The following is a 20,977-nucleotide window of genomic DNA, read 5'->3' as shown; positions in this document are numbered from 1 at the left end:
GTATTCTTTTGAAAAAAATTTAGATAAACGTGCTTATTTATTGTCATTGTGTTTTCTTCAACGTGCTCCTCTATGATTCAATGAACCAAATCTGCAGTGTGAAACGAATGAGAAGAAAAGAGGAACGCCCAATATTGGCGGAAACCACGCCCATATCATGTGGTATCCATGGTAATCGGCGTCGACGTCACAATGGCAGGAACGCGGTCTATAAGAAGCGGAGGCTCCGCGGCCGCGGCTCGCGAGCTCGGATGCGTGTTGTTGGGGTGTGAAACGTGCAGGACGAAGTAAAACAGAAAAACACTAAAAAGAAAAAAAAGCAGTCCCATCCAGTTTTATTTTTATTTCAGTCCAACTGTACATAATTTAAAGTGGATTTTCTTTGTCATTGACTCACTTGAACTGGGCAGAAAGTCGCAGGAATCATGGGAAGAGGAGTAAGTATACATTTTAATCAGCATTTATCGGAGGATTCTGTCTGTTTTGTAACGTTTGCCGGGTGATTTCTTTAAAAAACAAACAAATAAACAAACGAAACCCCTCAAACAAGTGGTTTGATCGATGTCGGAGCTGCCAGAGTCACAAGAGGCTAGTGAAAGACAGATTTCTTTATTTCACTCTTAAAAGCTCCCTCTTTAGCACTTTCATCATTTCCGTCTTTCAAAAATAAACAAAAAGACCCGCCGCGCGACAGCTCCTGTCCCACCTGCATGAACTCACCTTTTAAGGTTCATCAAGGATCGCAGTGAGATCCTTCAAAGAACTCCAGTTACATAACGGGAGGTTTCCTGTCAAAGTTTGGGGAGCTAACGTGTTAGCAGCGAGGCGGCAGCTGTGGGAACCGAGCTGGGGGGCTTTTTCCCCCCCTTCGGCTGGTTTCAGACCCAAAAAAGTGCCCAAAACAACAATGCTTGGCATTACCGTGCCTGGCTGCAATGTTTGATCCAGCCTTGGTGCACTGCTTTGGGGAAACGGGGGTGTTTCTCCCGGGGTTTGGAGGAGTTTGGGATGTGTAAAACATCTGTGATCAATTAAGTCTTGCTCAAGATATGTTCACGTGTGTGTGTGTGTGTGTGTGTGTGTGGTGTGTGTGTATATATGTGTGTGTTAGATTCTGTTTTTAAATGGTTTTAAATGAAGCGCTGCAGGGACTAAATATTGGTAGATATTTTGTCGTGTCCCGATTGTGTGAAATCATCCAATTTGTCTGTAAACGATTTCTGTTGGATGCAAAATTAGACTTTTATCATCTGGTCAGAAAAAACATAAAAACAGTGAAATTGATGTCCTCGAATGGCTTATTTTGATTAACAGTCTGTAGAGAAAGAAACCAAATTCTTTAGATTAATTAAAGGTCTCAGTTTTGATGCATGTTTTGGAGCCCTTTTAAATTTTGATGGGACCAAACTGTCACGTAATTAGTGACATTAAAATACAAGGGGAAAATGCCTTTCCCTCATTAAAGTGATTTACATTTTATCCCCAAACTATCAAACCATGGCGTAAAAGCAGCAAAATGACCTAAAACATCTGCAAACTTGTGTGTTTTTGCCTGGGCTGAAGCGGAGCCGTCCCCGATGAAGAGACGAGGCGCCGCCACACCCTGCCAGGCTGCGCAGCACAGTCATTATAGATTCAGCTGGCGAGGGATGGAGAGGTGGATGGAGAGGGAGAAGATGAGCGGAGAGAAGGAAGGGATTGCTGGTTTCTGTGGAAAACCGTTTTTTTCTCTCCTCCCATGCGTGACTAGAGCCAGTGCCCTGCCCCCCCCCCCCCCCATCATGCATCACTCCACTTTCACGCTCTCAAGAGGGACGCAAGAAATTGTTTTGTTGTAGGGCAGACGGGGAGACGAGGAAGAGTGTGATGGTATTTCACCGTTTTTCTTTTTTTTTGGGAGGTTGCCATTGGTTCCTTTGAGAGCCGAGGCTGGTTGGGATGGTGGGGGTGGGACCAGAAGGTACCAGTTGCCTGCCGCATTGCCACCTCGGAGCATCTTGGCTGGTTAACGCAGTACGTTGGGGATGGGAAGCTTGCTCCGTAACGGAGGGAGAAATCCTCCAGGTATCGAGCAGGCAGCTGTTGAGCCGGCAGGAGGTCAGCAAGGGTGGGGGTGGGGAGGAAGGAGGTGAATTTGAATATTTCATCATATTTTCAGGTCTTTCTGAATGATCCACTGGCAGAAGTTTCTCAAATCTTCCACATTTAGATCTCCTCGCACAGCACCGCTGATACAATCAGTGTTTGAAACCACAGCACAAAAAGCAGGCCGTCATGTTATGTTTCACAGATTGAACGCCAGCTCGTTCAGGAAATTCATGATCTGAAATAGAAAGACCATTTCTTAACCCCACTACAACGGAGCGCTTGACCAAGTGGTTCTGTATTTGTTAATCTCAAGAGAATCTTTACAATGAAACGGACATCGGTGGTGTCTCGCGCAGCGTCAACACCCTGCAGCATGTTGTCCTCAGTGTTCCACTTCTGTCCACCTGTTACGCTGCTGCTTGAGTTTTAATGAGATGTATTGATCTCTGCACTGGGTCCATTTCTGTCACCTTGTAGACGTTGCTTCATTCACGTAAATGTTCTGGAAGTGACATTCTAAAGGTTTGTCACCGTATTCTGCTCTGATGGGGAGGAAGTGATTAATAATTAGGTATTTTAAGTTTTGTTAGCGGCGTCAGATCGGACCCAGAAAGCCGACCCTGAGGGGCTCCACGGCTGCATCTGTACATCCATTCTTCCAGGCTGTTTCTCCCCTGTCCTGCCTGTTTAAACCTTCCCCCCCGTCCGCGTCCCCTCCCTCCCAGGATTTAACATTCTTTCCGCTCAGCAGTCAGCGTGTATTAGCTGGGGCTTTTGTCACACGCCACCACGCATCCCCGCTCTCTCCTGCTCTCTCACGCCATCTCTGCATCCGTCTTTGTGTCTGTTTGGCCAAGCAGCTTGCAGCCGTGTGATTTGTTTTCTGTGGCAGCTCTCTGAACTTTCACTGCAAGCCTGTTGCTCAGCAGAAGTGGAACGTTTGCATCAAAAATAACAACCCCCCCCCACCCGCACGAAGGAAATAGGAAAAGCTGCACGTCGAGGGAAAGGCACGCGTGAGAATGGCAGGTGTGACTGCAGGTGTGATCATGTGATTCGGGCCAAAACGGCCCTTTTATTCACAAAATAAGTGCTGCAACTTGTAGCTGTGCTGTCCAGTCACAGTAATGGAGGCGTGGCTTAAAAGGTGTTGCTCGCCGATGGAAAGTGAGCTGTAAAATAGCTTCATCCCTGCTTACAAAGGTTTTGTTTTGCTATTTTACACTCTCCCCAGATTGCAGCAGTAATTTCTCTGATACACTTTAGGTGCATCATCGGTGCTTTTGTGTTGAAGGGTTACGTAAGGCAATACATTACCTTCCATTTTCATTTTCACTTAATCTGGCCATCCCAAGCGCACCACGCCAACTGATTCGTGGCCTCAAAAGACAAATGCACAATGTCAGAACACACGTGTGCCACTGTGTGCTGGGGAGAATGAGGACAGGTGGATTTACAGGGAGGTAATAACCCTTTTTGGTTTTACAGGGAATCATTAGTTTTGATCGTCAAGGCTAGCTCATTTCTGGTGTATGGCATGCTCATTTAACTCTGTTGGTTGCTAATTCCCTTGAAACAAAGCGGAGAAAATTGGCTTATTAATCGCAAATAATAGTGATGAGAGTTATAATCTTGTTACCTCCAGTAATGGCATTTTAAGAGCCGGAGTACAAGCTGCTTTCCCGGCCACTAACTATCCAGAGAGTGTGGATGATGGACAAGGGGAGAGCAGTGTCATTGAAGATGGCTGACCTCTTCCAGTACAGAAGCTTTTTAATTGGTGAAATGCATCTGAAGGATGTGCTCCCAGGCAACTGTTCCTGGACTCAGCCTGATGCTGGTGGTTTCTGCAGATTTATAACAACTGGACTCTTTTCCATCCTGACGTTGAGCTCGGAGTGGTTCCGTTCTGTATCACCCCGGTGCTGCAGAAGCACCCACAAAGTTTCCAACAGTGAAAGGTTGATTCATTCATTGATTTCCTCATTCAGCCTGAAGAAAGCAGAAAGGTTTGCCGGACGTGAACAGCATCTTAAATCAACGCGCTTTCTTTTCAGTGTAAATGGGGACAGTTGGAGGGAAGTAAAAGAGGTAGAGAACAGTGAGGACATGGGAAAATGAGATGAAAGAGAGGGGGAAGGGCTAGAGCCCTTGATTCTGTCCATTCACATATCTTCATAGGGGTGGTAATAGTTGCTGGTAGCAACCTGGCAAGGACCCATGGTTGGTGTGCTCATTTGGAACAGTTGAATGAGCAGCTTGTGGGGAAGCCAGGAAGAACTTTGCCTTCTGTTCGCACTCATGGATCATGGCACCACTCGCTCAATGGTGGATGTCTCAGAAGCTGGAGAAAAATACCACCCTTGTTTTTCATCAAAAGTTCCTAAAGATGTCATCATTAAACCCCCCTCCATCTACCAGTGACATCATTGCTTCATCCTGTAATCCTGCAGTATAAGCTGCACCCAAACTGAGCTGTTTCGCAAACAGACTGCAGCAAATGATCAAACTTTCACAAACGCATTGTTCTGGGCTGGGCCACAAAATTCCTGCAAATCTCCACAAAATCTGGAGATGATGACGCATTAATCGGCCTTACAGTCAGCTAAAGTGGTCCATATGGCCATAGCATCACCAGTCACACGGTCAGACTCCTGCACCTTCTGTTGGCGTTGGTGGTTTAAGGAAATGGAAACCCTGAACAGGACCAGGCTCATATGGAGGGACCCTCCTGGTGATGGCTGGCTGGGTAAAGGAGGAGGGGCAGAGGGGATAAGGCCAGGGAGAAGGTCACAAAGATGAGAGGACCAGAGCCATCATAAATGGTACCCTGGAGATGCAGATCCATACTGCTATTATGTTAAAGCTGACATGTTTTTGTTAAAGCGGTGACAGAGCAGATTTGCCATCTAATAAACAGCTGGTTTTCATGGGAGCAGCTGTCCAGAACAGGAAATGTCAGTTTAAGTTTAAAGGTTAGACTGGGGCGGAGGCTATCGGGGACAATGTGTCCTGAATGATTTAACATTTCCATCTCTCCGTTCCCTCAGTCGCTGGCGATTTACCTGTTGCTTCTGAACTAGCTCTCAAGCACACGTTCATTCTGTCCCATCTGTCAGAATAATCACCCACTTTCAGCTTTTGGCTCAAAACCTTCATTTGCGAATTATTTTCCTCCGTCCAGATGGCCCCTAGGGGTCCTTGTGGGTCCTGAGGTCAGGATCTGTCCGTGGACATCCAGAACCAGGTTCAGTGTTTTCCCAGCTTAGCTGGCCGGGGGGCTCAGCAACGATAACAACATGTGCTGGGATCACACACTCTGCTCTGGTGACTCCCTGGGAAACTTGAAAAGGCCAGTCCTGTAGAAAAACAAGCTTGCTTCCACGTCTTGGACCATGAGCACGATGTCCATATCTGGCTGTGCTGGAGTGAGGAGCTCATGAAGGAACGTCGTGCCTTCATGAGTGTCTGCCAAATATTTGCCAAAATGGCTGCGTTCACTCACTGATAGCCATTTGGTCTGTCGGCAAACAAGCTAACATCTCTGACCCTTGTAGAGTCCCGAATTATTAATGCTGCTTAACTTGTTATCTTCTGGTGTTTGAGCTCTAGTTAGAAGCCAGAGGATTTCCCTCACCTAGAACAAAAGCAACACTGTTTTTTTGTTTGTTTTTTTGCATGTGTGTGGTAACATCAGACTCTTGTCCATTGTCTTTCAGCTGATGGATACTAGCATCATCTACTGCTGACACATAATTGTGGAGCAGCTCACTCTGAATTTCACATTTCATTCGCCATAAAGGATGAAGTGGAACAACCTCAATGGAGCGTTGCATTTTTTATTTTTTAAATCTGTATTCTGGTCCAACACTCCAGACTCAAATCTAAATGGTCTTGGTGGGGGTTGCTAAAAGCTCCTCTTGCTCATCTTTGCCTCCATATCTGGTGCTTTCTGTGTCTCGCACATCTTCTGGCTCGTGGTCGTCTCAGCAGGCGTGATCTTTTTGCTTTGTCAGCAGCGGCCAATGATAAGGAGACGAGCTGAAGAGGACGACTGTCACCCCGCTGAAGAGCTGATGGCGTGATAGGAGAGAAAAGAAACAATTGTTTGGCTTCCGCTCTGAGATCCTGAGCTGGAGCTGAAAGAGTTGCTAAAACCCAACAAGACTCCCCACATTTAGAGGCTAAAGGCTCTTGCGTGATGAATTGTGGAGCTTGGGGATGAGATGGAGAGCTGCCGCTGACGGCTTACACGTCCAGTCTGTTCCAAAATTGTGGGTGTGAAAACCAGTGGGCTCTGATTTCCCCCCGCGGCCTAATCCATCCCACCATGCAAAAATAAAACTGTCGTACAACTGACCTAGAAAAATGAAAACCTCCCCGCTGTTTTCAGCTCTGATGTTCCTCAAAGACAAGCAAGTTGGTAAAGAGACGGAACACTAAAGTTTGTGTTACCTTGTTTTCACGCACGCCAACCTCCTCCTTTTAAAGGGTCCCTAAAACGCTCTGACCCAAATATTTCAAAATAAATGCACGATGACACAATGTCTTCTGGCACTTTGACACATTTGACACTTGCCGGATCAGATGCACCTCATCGGTTCTCATGCAAGCTCTCCTTTGAAGTCAGTCAGGTGAAGATAAAGTAGCCTTGTTTCCAAAGTTTTACTTTCAAAGTTTGAGAGCTGCTCATCAAATATCAAATATGGAAACATGGAAAATGTAAAGTTCCAGCGTCAGTGGCTGAGTTAAGGCTGTACAGCATGTTCAGACCCTCTTTCTGCAGCTCTGAATCCTTTTTTGATGTTTAATCTGTTTCTATTTCATATATCCAGGACGGACGTGAGCAGTATGAGCTGGCTGCCACATCAGAGCAGGGCGGTAAGAAGAAGGGGAAGGGGAAGGGGAAGAAGAAGGATAAAGACATGGATGAGCTGAAGAAGGAAGTGGACATGGTGAGCACTTTGCACCCTCTTTAGGGGGGCTTCCTTTGTTTGTGTCCCACTTCTTTGACAATTAATCTGACCCCTAATTCTCTTCTGAATAATGGTCAGAATATTACTTTCACAAAGTATAATTCTATCTTTTTTTTACTCGGGTGTATTCTGAATGAACAGCCAGTGAATTCAGCTCTGCTGTTCAATGCTGTCCTCATTCTGTCCCCACTGCCTCATTCCTTTTGTAACTTATTCCCTTTTTTCACTGAATAGAACTTGCTTTTTTCCATCAGGTAGTTATTTTAGCAAAGGTCAGCACACACCGTGAGATAAATGCCAGAGTGAACACACACAAACACACACACACACACTCTGGACTGTTACACTTTTCCTCCGTGTGTTTCTTCAGGATGATCACAAGCTGACCCTCGACGAGCTCAACCGCAAATATGGAACCGACCTCAACAACGTAAGTGGCGGAACGCAGCGCTTTCGTTAACGTTTATTTTGATGATGGAGCGAGAGCATGCGGCAGATTATATAAATGATGGTATGATCGCGCCTCCTGGGGCTTCATTAAACATCGATGAAGGGGAATTGGGGCTGAAAGGGGGAGGGGCAGGTTGATGTGGTCAGAAACACACGCTTGGTTTCTTGTGAGATGTGGAAGCGTGGATCCTTTGATAGCTCATACTGTACGCTTCCATCCAGGATGTAATAATGCTGACAGAGCTCTCACGTCATGCTAAGCTAGCCTGTTTGGGTTTGAGGTAGATGTGGCTTCAGGCTTTCCATAAAACCTTGTCCCCGACTGTTGAAGCGCTCCATAACCCTCAACTGAGTCGCTCTTCTTATGCAAATGTGCTTGTGGTCATGCAGGAAAGATCAAGGAGAATAGTTAATCAGTGCCTCTTAACTGGGGTCCCGGAGCTCTCAGTGAATGTGTGCATGAGCAGTGCTCATGAATAAATTATCAGCTGCTGGAGCCCCTCTGCCCTGATTTCTCATGCTCACATTAGCATCATTTCTTCTCACCACATTCACCTGCTTCTTTTATCTTCAGTCTGTTTTTTCCTCCTACCTGGAAGCGTAAATGTTTTTCATTCCCAATAGCGCTGTGTTGCTAAGCAACCAGCGGCATTCACAACCCCCCCTGGCTTTGAAGGTATGGTGCCGAGATCATAGGGGCGGTCGGCATCTGCGCGGTAAAAGCATTTCTGTCCTCGCATTAGGGACTGACCAGTGCAAAAGCAGCTGAGATCCTGGCCCGCGATGGACCCAATGCTCTCACACCTCCTCCCACCACACCAGAGTGGGTCAAGTTCTGCAAACAGGTAATGTCGGCTCAGGATTTCCTCTGGTTGTTCGCCAGATCAACCCTTAGAGAGTAAATGTTTGTTTTCCTTCAGATGTTTGGCGGTTTCTCCATGCTTCTGTGGACTGGTGCCATCCTTTGTTTCCTGGCTTATGGAATCCAGGCTGCAATGGAGGATGAGCCAGCTAATGATAATGTGAGGCCTATCTGGAATGGCAAGATGGATGGATAGACATGTTCTCTCTATCCGGAATTGTCACCATTTTCTCTGCTCACAGTTGTACCTGGGTGTTGTGCTCTCCGCCGTCGTCATCATCACCGGCTGCTTCTCTTACTATCAAGAGGCCAAGAGCTCCAAGATCATGGACTCCTTCAAGAACCTGGTCCCTCAGGTGCGCCTTGCAGGTTCAGTTTCTGAGTATGCGTGAGTTGATCTTCCCTGCTTTTAAACAAGAACTGCGTCCACTCTCGTAGCAAGCCCTGGTTGTCCGCGACGGTGAGAAGAAGCACATCAATGCTGAGGATGTGGTGGTTGGAGATCTGGTGGAGGTGAAGGGTGGTGACAGGATCCCTGCAGATCTGAGAATCATCTCTGCCCACGGGTGCAAGGTGGGTCTCCTCAACAAAAACATTTTCTTTTCATCTAAAGCTGTAAGTGAACTCCGGGAAAGCAGATTACAGATTCGGCCCCCTGCTGTGCTCAGGTTCTAAATGTTTGTGTTAAATGTTTGGACCTCTGGGAATTTCTGACAGCACAGCATTCCCTGGTACTGTAAAATTTGCTGTCTCACCTGCCTCTCCCAGCTTCTGTCCCATTTTGAACCAAAGCACCTGACCAAATCCGGCCACCAGAGCAGCTGTGGAAGCTGTCTCAGACTAGGGTGTGATCACCTCTCAATGTAGCCGTCATCATGGTGCCTGTTATTTTCTATTTTTCCTTTCTAAGGTGGACAACTCCTCCCTGACTGGTGAATCAGAGCCCCAGACTCGCACCCCTGACTTCTCCAACGAGAACCCTCTGGAGACCAGGAACATCGCTTTCTTTTCCACCAACTGCGTTGAAGGTATGAGGATGGGTTGATCAGAGCTGCTTCCAGATGTGGAGGTTGTTTTCTCTGTCTACCAAGAGTCTGACTTCCTTTGCTGCAGGAACTGCTCGTGGTGTCGTGATCAGCACTGGAGACCGTACCGTCATGGGCCGTATCGCCACGCTGGCCTCTGGACTCGAGGTTGGGCGTACTCCAATCTCCATTGAAATTGAGCACTTTATCCACATCATCACCGGTGTGGCCGTCTTCCTGGGGGTGTCTTTCTTCATCCTCTCCCTCATCCTCGGTTACACCTGGCTGGAGGCCGTCATCTTCCTCATCGGTATCATTGTTGCTAATGTGCCAGAAGGTCTCTTGGCTACCGTCACTGTGAGTCCTGCTCTTTTTTTATTTGCAAGAAAAACGAATGAGTGCTACATCAGGTTTCTGTCTCTAGGTGTGTCTGACCCTGACTGCGAAGCGTATGGCCAAGAAGAACTGTTTGGTGAAGAACCTGGAAGCTGTGGAGACCCTGGGCTCCACCTCCACCATCTGCTCAGACAAGACCGGCACCCTGACCCAGAACAGGATGACCGTGGCCCACATGTGGTTCGACAACCAGATCCACGAAGCCGACACCACAGAGAACCAGAGCGGAACCTCTTTTGACAAAACTTCCGCCACCTGGGCCGCCCTGGCCAGGATCGCCGGCCTCTGCAACCGAGCCGTCTTCCTAGCAGAGCAGGGCAATCTTCCCATTCTGAAAGTACGTGAAAACAAACAGTATCCCAGCTAAACCCAACATGCCACCTTTTATGTGGAAACTGGACTCTGCATCTTTTATCCCTTTTTTGATAGCAGCACAAAGCCTGTTCGTTAGCTCGCATGCTCATTATGTGGGCGGGAATCAGTTGTGCTGACTCATTCTCTATTTTGTCTTTGCTATGTTGTTCACTTTCATTCTTTTAGCTTCACTTCATTCCCAGTACCGCCAACACCTGCTTGAGTGTGGTCATGAAAGATGAGTGTTTGTTCACAACCGTGGCAGCATTGTCAGGACACGGTGTCATCTTTCATAATGTGCAACTTGCGTTACCACACAAAAGACCTTACAATGCTGACACAAAGGGGCAACACTGAAGAGAAATGCTACACTAATGAAATTAGCTGCTGCTTGGTTCATGCTAGATCTGTTGGTCCTTGTGACTCAGATTCTGATGGATGGCAGATGGAGCTAAAATAAGCTGTTGCCTGCTAACCAGCTGGTGAACAGCCTCTGCAGCTGTCCTAGCTGTACAAGCTTTTTGCAACCCACATCCACAGGTGTCGCACAAATTCAAGTCATTCAAGAGGAAAATATCTCCTGCTTTCAGGTTGAAAATTATGAGCAGAACATTTTGCTGATCAAATCAACCCTAATTCAGGGTTAAAGTGTCACGTTAAATAAGCAATGAAAAGAACAAATAACTAGTAAATTTTCCGTGTTGTTGATTAAATGTGGCGTGACTAAATTGTTGAAGCAACATAAATATGAGGAGATGTTGCCAGTGTTGCAGCCTTGCTTCTTTCTCCCTCACACATATTTCCAAAAACAAACCAGTGAACACACTATAACTGTTGGTTTACAGTTTTTCTTTTTGATGCCACTTTTCCGCCCCTTTTTAATAACATGTTAAAGTGCACGTGTGTGCCTGCCTGTGTTAATCCCCTGAAAGTGTCTGGCTGGCATCACGGCTCCTTAATTACCTGTTATTCTCGCCTACTGCTCGTTATTCCTCCCTGACTGGGACAGCTGTTAGAAGAGGACAAAGGTGGCGATGGAAAGATCTAAAGAAGGAAATTTGCTTCAAGTTTATTTCCAGTCAGGAAGAGATATTCAGCAAGAGGGAGCCTGATTGGGCTTCTGTTTGTTTCCCAGAGAGACGTGGCTGGTGATGCCTCGGAGTCCGCTCTGCTGAAGTGTATCGAGCTGTGCTGCGGCTCAGTCCAGGAAATGAGAGAGAAGAACTCCAAAATAGCCGAGATCCCCTTCAACTCCACCAACAAGTACCAGGTAGGGGAAAAGCAGTCTAACAGTAAAAGAAAATGACTTTGACTTAATTCTCCTTTTTTTGATTGTACGTTCAGCTTTCCATTCACAAGAACAGCACAGAGGGAGAGTCCAAACACCTGCTGGTGATGAAAGGAGCCCCAGAGAGGATCCTGGACCGGTGCTCCACCATCATGATGCAGGGCAAAGAGCAGCCTCTGGACGATGAGATGAAAGATGCTTTCCAAAATGCCTACCTGGAGCTGGGAGGCCTGGGAGAGCGAGTGCTGGGTATGGACTGACAGCTGAAGGCACATGTCGGGACCTCACTTTGAGGGTTCTTCTCAAACTAAAACCTTGTTTACCACATTTTTTCCTTCAGGTTTTTGCCATTTCAACATGCTTGATGACCAGTTCCCAGAAGGCTTTGCTTTTGACACTGATGAGGTGAACTTCCCCACCGAGAACCTGTGCTTCGTTGGCCTCATGTCCATGATTGACCCCCCTCGTGCCGCTGTGCCCGATGCTGTTGGCAAATGTAGGAGCGCTGGAATAAAGGTAGATTTTTTTTAATGTATAAACTGACAGCTCTTTTCGACCTGGATGACTGAGAACTTTTATTGACATCAGCTCAAATGTTTACATCTCCTAGGTCATCATGGTAACTGGTGATCACCCAATCACAGCTAAGGCCATTGCTAAGGGTGTGGGTATCATCTCTGAGGGCAACGAGACTGTTGAGGACATCGCCGCACGCCTGAACATTCCAATCAATGAAGTCAACCCAAGGTACTGAGCAAACAAAGACATTTTACAGGGTATCCCAGGGTCACTTCCTGTTCCCGAGATTTCATTGAGATTTTGCTCCTTCAAACATTAGATGTGGTTTTTGTATTTCCTCCAGGGACGCCAAGGCCTGTGTTGTCCATGGCGGAGACCTGAAAGATCTGTCTCCAGAGCAGCTTGACGATATCCTGAAGTACCACACGGAGATTGTGTTTGCCAGAACATCCCCGCAACAGAAGCTGATCATCGTGGAGGGCTGCCAGAGACAGGTACCCCAGCCTCCAGGCTCTCAGGAGCCTCTGCTGTGTTTACTTCAGCATCTTATCATGCTAATTCAGGCGTGACTATTTTAAATTCGCGACTGCAAATGCTAATGTTGAGCGCTCTGCTTTAATGACTTTAGAGTTGCAAAATAATCAAGCATGACGTCTGTTTGGACATAAACTTAACTTGCAAATGAATATTAACAAGCTCACCGTCACTCCTCATCATAAGTAAGGAGAACCATATGTCTTTGCTAAGATTTATTCAGTGATGCCAGTTTGGAGGTCAGCTTTCACATTCAGAAGTGACCAGAGATGCCATCTGGGGTCCAAGTACAGCTGAAAGTCAGGAAGTAGCAGAAATGAATGTATAAGAAGGTGAAAGATGAATAAAAAATTATGCTTTTCTGCTAAAGAATACAGCAGAATGAAACCCGGTACATTTGACCAATGTGTTTAATATCTAAAATATGACTTTTATTTACTGTAATGCACTTTTCATCATCTCAGAGCATAATTTCCACCCTAAAACATGAATGCTGCTCTTTTAAGGGCGCCATTGTGGCCGTGACAGGTGACGGCGTGAACGACTCTCCTGCTCTAAAGAAGGCCGACATCGGTGTTGCCATGGGTATTGCCGGCTCGGACGTCTCCAAGCAGGCCGCTGACATGATCCTGCTGGACGACAACTTTGCCTCCATTGTTACAGGAGTGGAAGAAGGTAAGTGTGCCCTTTAAAAGCAACCATTTTTATTCACCGCAGGGAAGAACATGCTAAAGGAGTAACTTTCTCTCATCAGGCCGTCTGATCTTTGACAACCTGAAGAAGTCCATCGCTTACACCCTGACCAGTAACATCCCAGAGATCACCCCCTTCCTCCTCTTCATCTGTGCCAGCATTCCCCTGCCCCTGGGAACCGTCACCATCCTCTGTATCGACCTGGGAACCGACATGGTAAAGATCCAGCTAAAATGGAAACAAGCAATAGCCACCGTAGCTTCTGCCTGCTAATAAATAATTATGACACAGGTTGCTCTTTAGCTTTTTATCTTTTACTGGTATTGGAATTGTCCACAAGATGGTTTTTTATAGCAAATAGGATGAAGACATTTCCATTAACACCCTAAAGTTTGACCTGCTTTTTAACGGTGCGATGTTGTTTTACAGCTGTTTTCCAAAAATTGGTTAAAGTTTCACCTAAGCCTGCCTATCAGGCACATTTCCCTGTCTTTGGATGATTCACGCATCCTTCCTGCAGGTCCCTGCCATCTCCCTGGCTTACGAGGCAGCTGAGAGCGACATCATGAAGAGACAGCCCCGAAACCCCAAAACAGACAAGCTGGTGAACGAGCGGCTCATCAGCATTGCTTACGGACAGATCGGTGAGCAGTCGCTTAAAAAAGCCGACCCGTGGGGCAACAGCGGAGCTCTTCGGACGGCCAGCCGTGCATCCAGACAGTCACAGATAACGAGACAAGTGGCATAAACCAGAAATAGAGCGGCCCTGATAAGTAGCGCTCCCTCTCGCTTATCCTGGAACCATAAATACTCCACAGCAGCAGGATGCAAGAATTTGGCTCTCATTTATCCTATTTCAACCAACAAATTCACAAAGGCTGACTATGACACTGTAACATGGTCCAACTCTCCTTCCACAGGTATGATCCAGGCGCTTGCTGGCTTCTTCACTTACTTTGTAATCCTGGCTGAAAATGGCTTCCTCCCATCCACCCTGCTGGGAATCCGAGTGTCCTGGGACAACAAATACATCAACGACCTGGAGGACAGCTACGGACAGCAGTGGGTCAGTGTCTGGAGGGACAGTATGGAACCTTTCAGAACTTCAGCTTGTTAACTGAATTGTTTCCACTTTGTTCTGCCGCCTAGACCTATGAGCAGAGGAAGATTGTGGAATTCACCTGCCACACGGCATTCTTTGCCAGCATTGTCATTGTCCAGTGGGCCGATTTGATCATCTGTAAGACCAGGAGGAACTCTGTATTCCAACAAGGCATGAAGTGAGTACAAAATGAAAATGAAATGACTAACCAGGACTTTTTTTTGTCTTTTTGAGTTTCTTAAATCTGAACTCTTTCAACGTGTCTTTCAGGAACAAGATCCTGATCTTTGGACTGTTTGAGGAGACCGCTCTGGCTGCCTTCCTCTCCTATTGCCCTGGCATGGATGTTGCCCTCAGAATGTACCCTCTCAAGTGAGTGAAACTCTCCAAACCTTCCCCTTAAACCCCACTGCTGTGTCCTCTCAACTCTGTGGCTCCACTGACCACATGTTCCTCGCTTACACCTGGGGTGCTGAATCAGTTTTTCATTCCCAGCTTTTGTGTGTTTTCCAGGCCCAACTGGTGGTTCTGTGCATTCCCTTACTCCCTGCTCATCTTCATCTATGATGAAATCCGTAAGCTGATCCTCAGACGCAGCCCAGGAGGTGAGTGCACCATCGGCGCCTTTATTATCTTCCCTTGTTTTTCTCCACTCTTCTTTTTCTATCGGCCATTCTGACCCATCCAAGTCTCTTCTTTATGTGCCTTTAAATAAAGCTTTATACTATCTTCACTGTTGCTCTTTTCTCCAGGTTGGGTGGAACGAGAGACCTACTATTAAAACCCATCAGCCCAGTCAGCTCATGTCTTCTCCTACACTCCAGTCTTTGCATGAATATTGTCTTGCTGCTCGGAATTAAAATTAACCTGTGTGGGAAAAATTGGATCATGTTTTTATATTAGGGAATGCTTGATTCTATTAGATCTATACTGAGATGGAACGTGCTGATGATGCTGTTAATAAATGATAATGCTAATAATGGGGTAAACACTGAACATTGACATGACTATGCGTGCCTTGTTTCTGAAACAGGACCAATTTTATACATGTTTTTAACAGTTATGAACGTTCAATAAAAATGCGCTCGAGTCAGGTCCCACAAATGTTTCCTGTGCTCATTTCTTGATGGTGGAACATGACAAAAAGTGAGGAAAAAACTTTTTGACTGTTGAGTGATCAGATTGTATTGGATTATGGAAATACAGTTATTACATTACTGAAACACTTTAGAGTTTTGAAACGTATTTCTTTTAAAATGTCAGGATTTTAATAACATCACTGACTTTGATTCATCACAACTGTCAAGCAAAGGACGATTAAACGTCATTATCTCGCCATAAATTCAATAACGCGGCTGTATTATTATTCTTGCCGTTAATAATATTTTTTTTTTTTTTACTTTGAGGCACGGTGACACATTTATGGCTTGCAATAGAAACTTCGTGAGTTTTTTTTGGTCTGCCAAAGTTTACGATGCTAGCTCGCCAGCTTCTGCGGAAACCACAAATATCACGAGTGAACGTCTCAAATAAAAGGACGATCGTGTAGTACTTATCTCATCCAAACTTTCAGATATAAGTTGTTGCAATATTTACTGAGTGAACTTTAGCAACACGCATAATTAATAAGGTAAATATTCCTGGAATAATTTATGTGAATTTATACACCCCCTTACGCCACACCAAATGGTTTAGTCCCGAGCGAGACAAAAGTGCACCAGTCAAGAAAAAATGCGATATAATTTAATAATGCGTGCCTCTGGAAAATGAATTGGCATGAATCATTTGGTTTTATTGGTTTAATGATGCTCTTTCAGAACTGTTTATTTATTTTCAAAGGTTTCAGGAGTTCTAAATTAATTTAATTAGTAGCAATGCACAGGTGTCACTCATAACCTGCGCGGGTTCAGCGCGGTCACCTAGTGTTTGGATAACGTCATTTTTAAAAGCAACATCGAGAGGCGGGAACTCACCCAGAGAATTTAAGTTGAGACCTGTATTTATAACGTTTGACGGTCAATCGCAGAAATGGTCGTTTGGGCTTCACGTATAAAACCTAATACTGAAAATAAAGCACAGCAACAATAGAGTATTGGCAAATAATTTTCACTCAATCTGAATTAAAGTGTGGAGCAGCTTTTACTCAGACATTCTGTTGATTCCTGTCCAGTTCTGATTCAGGCAGTGCAGATGGTCCAGTTGGTTAAATCCTCAGTCTAACCACGTGCTGTTTTCCTCCGTTGTTTTCTGGAATTACAATTAGTATTTTAGTCTAAGGTGCTTTCAGAGTCCTCGCACAGACTTGTGACTGAACGCTTGTTTCCCCGGCGGACCTCAGGGTCAGGTTCAGGGTCACATCTCACCTCCGACCTCCGTAGAGTGGACGCTTGCCTGCTGACAGCTCGACTCTAGCTCAGCTCACATCCCCTTCGTCTACGAGGACAGGCATTGTTCAGAGGGGTCAGTGCATGGTGGCAGATGTCGTGTAAGCCGGAAAGGCGGAGAGAAAGATTTTTATCTCGTGTCGGGAAAATAACTCAACAAGAACATGGGGTCTTCATACTGATCAATTATCTCTGGCTGTTTCTCATCCCAAATTAGAAGTATAACTATATTTGAGGAAACTGACATCAGGATACCTCATCACAGGAAGCTGTTTGGTCATTTTAAAACAAGCTTATATCCCCTTGTTTTAAGATTATTTTTTCCAAATTATTTATTGATTACTGACATAGTTAGCTCTATCAATGAAAACCAGAAGAAGTTCCAGTTATTGAGTAAATTTGCCCTCCGAGAGCATAGCTTACCTAATCTGTTTGATCAACAACTTCAAGAATCTAAACATTCTATTTCAGACTCCATTTTCTGCATCTGTCCTTGTTACCGACTGATAAATCTTCCTCCATAAGGGCACACATCTCCTACAATGCATGCTGTTGAGTTCAGGATCTGGTTGGGGTATCCTTTGCTCCTCCGGTGAAGGCCTTGGGGTGTTCAGGGGCAATATTGCCAGGTTATCTGAACCATGAATGGACACCGGCAACAGAAATAGGATGATAAAAACACTTTTATGATTATACAGCTCATTGTTTTTGGAGCTATAGGGAGCCCGCCTTTTCTAAAGGGACTCAATGAGGCAGAAAACTTGTCCAAGTGTGGAGACGAAGCCTTTTGTCCCCGTGTTTTCCTTCACATGACTACACATGTGTTTTGGGAGCGGATGGCTCTTAGCTCTCCTGAGGGCAAAACCAAGTTCTCCCTCCTCCTACCACATCCACAGTGGTCTTGGCACAAAGCAGCCTGTGGCAAAAGGTGTTTGCCAGGCAAGTGCAGCTCGATGCATACCTGAGCTCGGATGAATAAAGCAGGGATACCAACTGCAGTTCAATTGTGGCAGCTAAATTTTAGCCACATTCAGTATGTATACATGTACAATTTAATTGCGCTATGTTCAAAATTAGACTGGTGTCTTGTTGAAAGATGGTCTCAAGCAATGGAATTTTCTCCTCAAGTAGTTAACGATAAGCCTTGTTTTGGTGAGTGAATCCATTCCGCTTTCTCGTTTGACCTGATCACATAATAAACAACAGGTCTCAGGCAGCAAAGGATGGATAATGGTACAGTTTTGTTCATCTTGTAGGTGTTATTTATTGTGGAGATAAGATGCCCGCTTGGATGTTTTTGTTCCAGGGTCATACCTCAGTGAAGGGCTGTGGAGCATGACCACATGTCTTGTCTAGTTTAACTGTGATTAAGGTGTAGACATGCCAGAGAAAATTGCACATCTGGGTGTCTCAGTCACATTAACATGTTTACATGCACTTCAGTTCTTTTTCAAGTGTCATGTAAACATACTGATTGTTGCTGAAAATTGAGAAATTGTTAAAATCTTAATCATATGGTCAGGAGATTGATGATTTTCTGACCACCACCAGGGGGCAGTTTAATAGTCGTAAATCTTTGTCTGTTGACCGTGGCGATGCCTCTGCTAATCTGCAATCATGCTCGATATTTGCACTTGGGTCAGATTTTGCCAAGGAAGTTTTACTATTTATTTGCAACTGTAACCTAATGAAACCTCGTGTTCAAATAATTTCTGATCTTGTGGTCGCAGGTGTTGTTAAAACCACAAAGCCTTGAGTTTTATTTGTTAATGGGAGAAATGAAGGTTTTCCTTGTTTTTCAGGACATGAATGTTGACAAGAAAAATGGGTTTTTGCCTGCTGAGCTGTAATCGGTAATTCTGCACATCTGAAAAAGAAAACATTTGTGCTGCCGGAGGGCTAAAGCGTCCTGAACTGAGTTAGCATCTGCTATAGGAACGGGCAATTACAGCTCGTTGGAGCTGATCTATGTGCGTGTTTGGTGTGTCTCTGTGTTGTGTGTCCTCAGAGAAGAAAAGAGCCTGAAATGCTCTGACTACTTTCAGGACAACACAGAGAAACCCAAAGCAAATTTGATACAAACAAGTTTGGGGTTTGATAATAAAACAATCTTAGAATGTGTGTGTGTGTGTGTGCGTGTGCGTGTGTGTATAGTCGGAATCATGACGTCAACTGTCAAAGCTGACAAGTTCTGCCAGTGACAAATTAAATTGTCGGTTTGGTTGCCAACATGCAGTTTTGTTGGCTCTGCAGTAGCTAAAGGCTACTACAGGTTGCTACAACAAAAGGGGAGCTGTCTCCAATACATGTGCGGGGTAGAAGGGGCAAGACTAGAGGGGGCAAAACTTCAACAGATCCAGTGAAATAAGTCAGGCAAATCTAAACTTGGATAAAAACCTTTTAAAAGATGTATAAGACGTTTTAGCGTCAGTTTTGATTTAATTAAGTCCTTGTGCTTTAGGCATTGACAGTGATCGGTCACCATGACAACCATCTCCTGCACCTTTCAGCTTATTTCTGGGTGTCAGGGTTCCCCTCAGCCATTAATATGCGCAGCAGCAACAACGGTCCACTGCCGGTGCGCTTTGGACGGGAAGTTTTCTGCTCCACGTCCTCGGCAGCATGCAGGGGAAAAAGCCGTGTATGAAATCAAACATTCAACAATTCCTGTCGACATTCACTCACTCACAGGTGGGAAACAAAATCCTGTCCAGGTAACTTGTTTTCTAAATGAATCCATGTTTCCACCACAGCAAGAACAGGAGAGAGCCAACCACAGCAGTTTCTGTGTGTAACTGAGATTGTTGCCTTTCCCAGAATCCTCAGAATATTTCCTGGAAAGAACAAATCCAGTTATCTTCAGGCAACGTGGGTGAAATGACATTAAAGCAGCCTTTTTAAATCTGGCTGAGGGGCCAACATCCACTGTTCGAGCAAGTCTAAATGCAACTCAAAGTTAACATCAACCTTCTGAAGTGTCCTTCACATCTGTTAGCTTTATGTTACTACAGTAAATAGCTGACATTAGCATGCTAATACTTTACCCTCTGTATTTTTTCAATCGAACTGAATCTACAGGTTAAGTTTGGCGAGACCTCCTCTTTCCTCGTAGCCGCCTGTAAAACTAGGTTATCGGCCACCAGAGGCCAAGGAAACAAGATTCAGTGTCTGTTGGAGGCTGTGGAGCCTGGATCAAATGAGATTTGAGTGTCATCTCTTGATATCAACCCGAGACGATAACGGATCAGAAACGACCTGTAACAGGATACAGGGATTCATGCTGAAGTTGATGGAGCGATAGGGCAGGCAGGGAAGGAAGACATTTACCAGCGTTTAACGGTGCTCTAAGGGGAAGACGGGGCGGACACAGACGAGAGCAGTTGAGATATCGCCGTTAATAAACGTTCTGGCTTGTCTTCATCTTTATCTGGTTCTGTCGATCCATGAGAAAGCAGTTCTAAGAAGATGTGATACCAAAACAATGTAAAGATAATTGTGCATTTATGCACATGCATGACTGTAAACAAGCAGATTTGAGTTGATTGTTGTTTTTCTGGTGCCTGTGTGGGTGTAAATAAGCCCACGTTGACAAACAGCGCTAATGACATTTTCTTCTTCTGCCGTTAATTCTGGCACTGGCGCGTCTTGTGAGTGTGCCACCGCGCACGTGTTTACCACGGCCAAGATGAATGTGTTTTTATGAATAGAGCAAATTTCAGCTGTAGATTAATGGGCCAGGCAGCCCCCCCCCCCCCCCCCCCCCCCACGCATGAAACGAGCATCCAGGGACCGTGCACATACACTCAGAGGAGGGGGCCACAGAAAGATTAATTATCGTCATGTTGCTGAAATGACCTGAGGACAGAAGAATGAGAATAAACCATAGGAAAAACGAAGCCACACCCACACCAGACTGAGGCCACGCCCCTTATGTTTGTATAGTAGAGGTGTCACTGTCACAAATTCCATGACGTTTAAAAATCTTTCTGTTTCAGTGCATAACTCTACAAGTGCGTCATTAAAATTTGATGATTTTTCTTGCCTTAACCATGAAATATGGCCACATGAATGGTTCATGAGGGAAAATTAATTTGACAGTATAACCTGAGAATTGGAGGGCACGCGGGAGGGGGGATCAAGGGTGGGCGTGCAGCTCCAGGTCAACCACAACCGTCATTTATTTGGCCTGCATGACACAAATGTTGTGATACCTCTCTGTAAGAGCACGGAAGCTCAAAACATCCCTGCAGCACCAGGTTTAATGAAAGTCATACAGATCAGGCACCTGAGCCCACGTGCTCAGAGA

General features: G+C 45.4%; 1 protein-coding gene and 1 long non-coding RNA gene across 2 annotated transcripts; one reads left to right on the top strand and one right to left on the bottom strand.

The window, feature by feature from the left end:
- Positions 1-191: 191 nt before the first annotated feature.
- On the top strand, positions 192-15,391 carry LOC130522927 (sodium/potassium-transporting ATPase subunit alpha-1). The gene is made up of 23 exons (XM_057027816.1): positions 192-437; positions 6,924-7,043; positions 7,435-7,494; positions 8,258-8,359; positions 8,435-8,536; positions 8,619-8,732; positions 8,815-8,949; positions 9,287-9,404; positions 9,490-9,758; positions 9,826-10,134; positions 11,287-11,421; positions 11,496-11,688; positions 11,780-11,955; positions 12,050-12,186; positions 12,302-12,452; positions 12,999-13,167; positions 13,247-13,401; positions 13,706-13,829; positions 14,106-14,251; positions 14,335-14,465; positions 14,558-14,659; positions 14,801-14,892; positions 15,040-15,391. The coding sequence occupies exons 1-23, from the start codon at positions 426-428 to the stop codon at positions 15,066-15,068; spliced, it is 3,081 nt and encodes a 1,026-aa protein (XP_056883796.1). The 5' UTR covers positions 192-425; the 3' UTR covers positions 15,069-15,391.
- A 205-nt stretch (positions 15,392-15,596) lies between these two features.
- Positions 15,597-16,964, bottom strand: LOC130522931 (uncharacterized). Its single transcript, XR_008949737.1, has 3 exons — positions 16,621-16,964; positions 16,431-16,534; positions 15,597-16,349 (listed from the first exon to the last, which is right to left on the bottom strand). It is a non-coding gene; the product is annotated as an uncharacterized LOC130522931 (long non-coding RNA).
- Positions 16,965-20,977: the final 4,013 nt, after the last annotated feature.

Source organism: Takifugu flavidus, chromosome 3, assembly GCF_003711565.1.
Source record: "Takifugu flavidus isolate HTHZ2018 chromosome 3, ASM371156v2, whole genome shotgun sequence".
NCBI lineage: Eukaryota > Metazoa > Chordata > Actinopteri > Tetraodontiformes > Tetraodontidae > Takifugu > Takifugu flavidus.
The sequence above is the reverse complement of the archived record's forward strand: the minus strand, read 5'-3'. Positions and strand labels throughout refer to the sequence as shown.

Coding starts and splice junctions, on each gene's coding strand:
- LOC130522927 (XM_057027816.1), top strand. Junction 7,495..8,257: donor ATGGAACCGACCTCAACAAC/GTAAGTGGCGGA, acceptor TCCTCGCATTAG/GGACTGACCAGTGCAAAAGC. Junction 11,422..11,495: donor ACTCCACCAACAAGTACCAG/GTAGGGGAAAAG, acceptor TTGTACGTTCAG/CTTTCCATTCACAAGAACAG.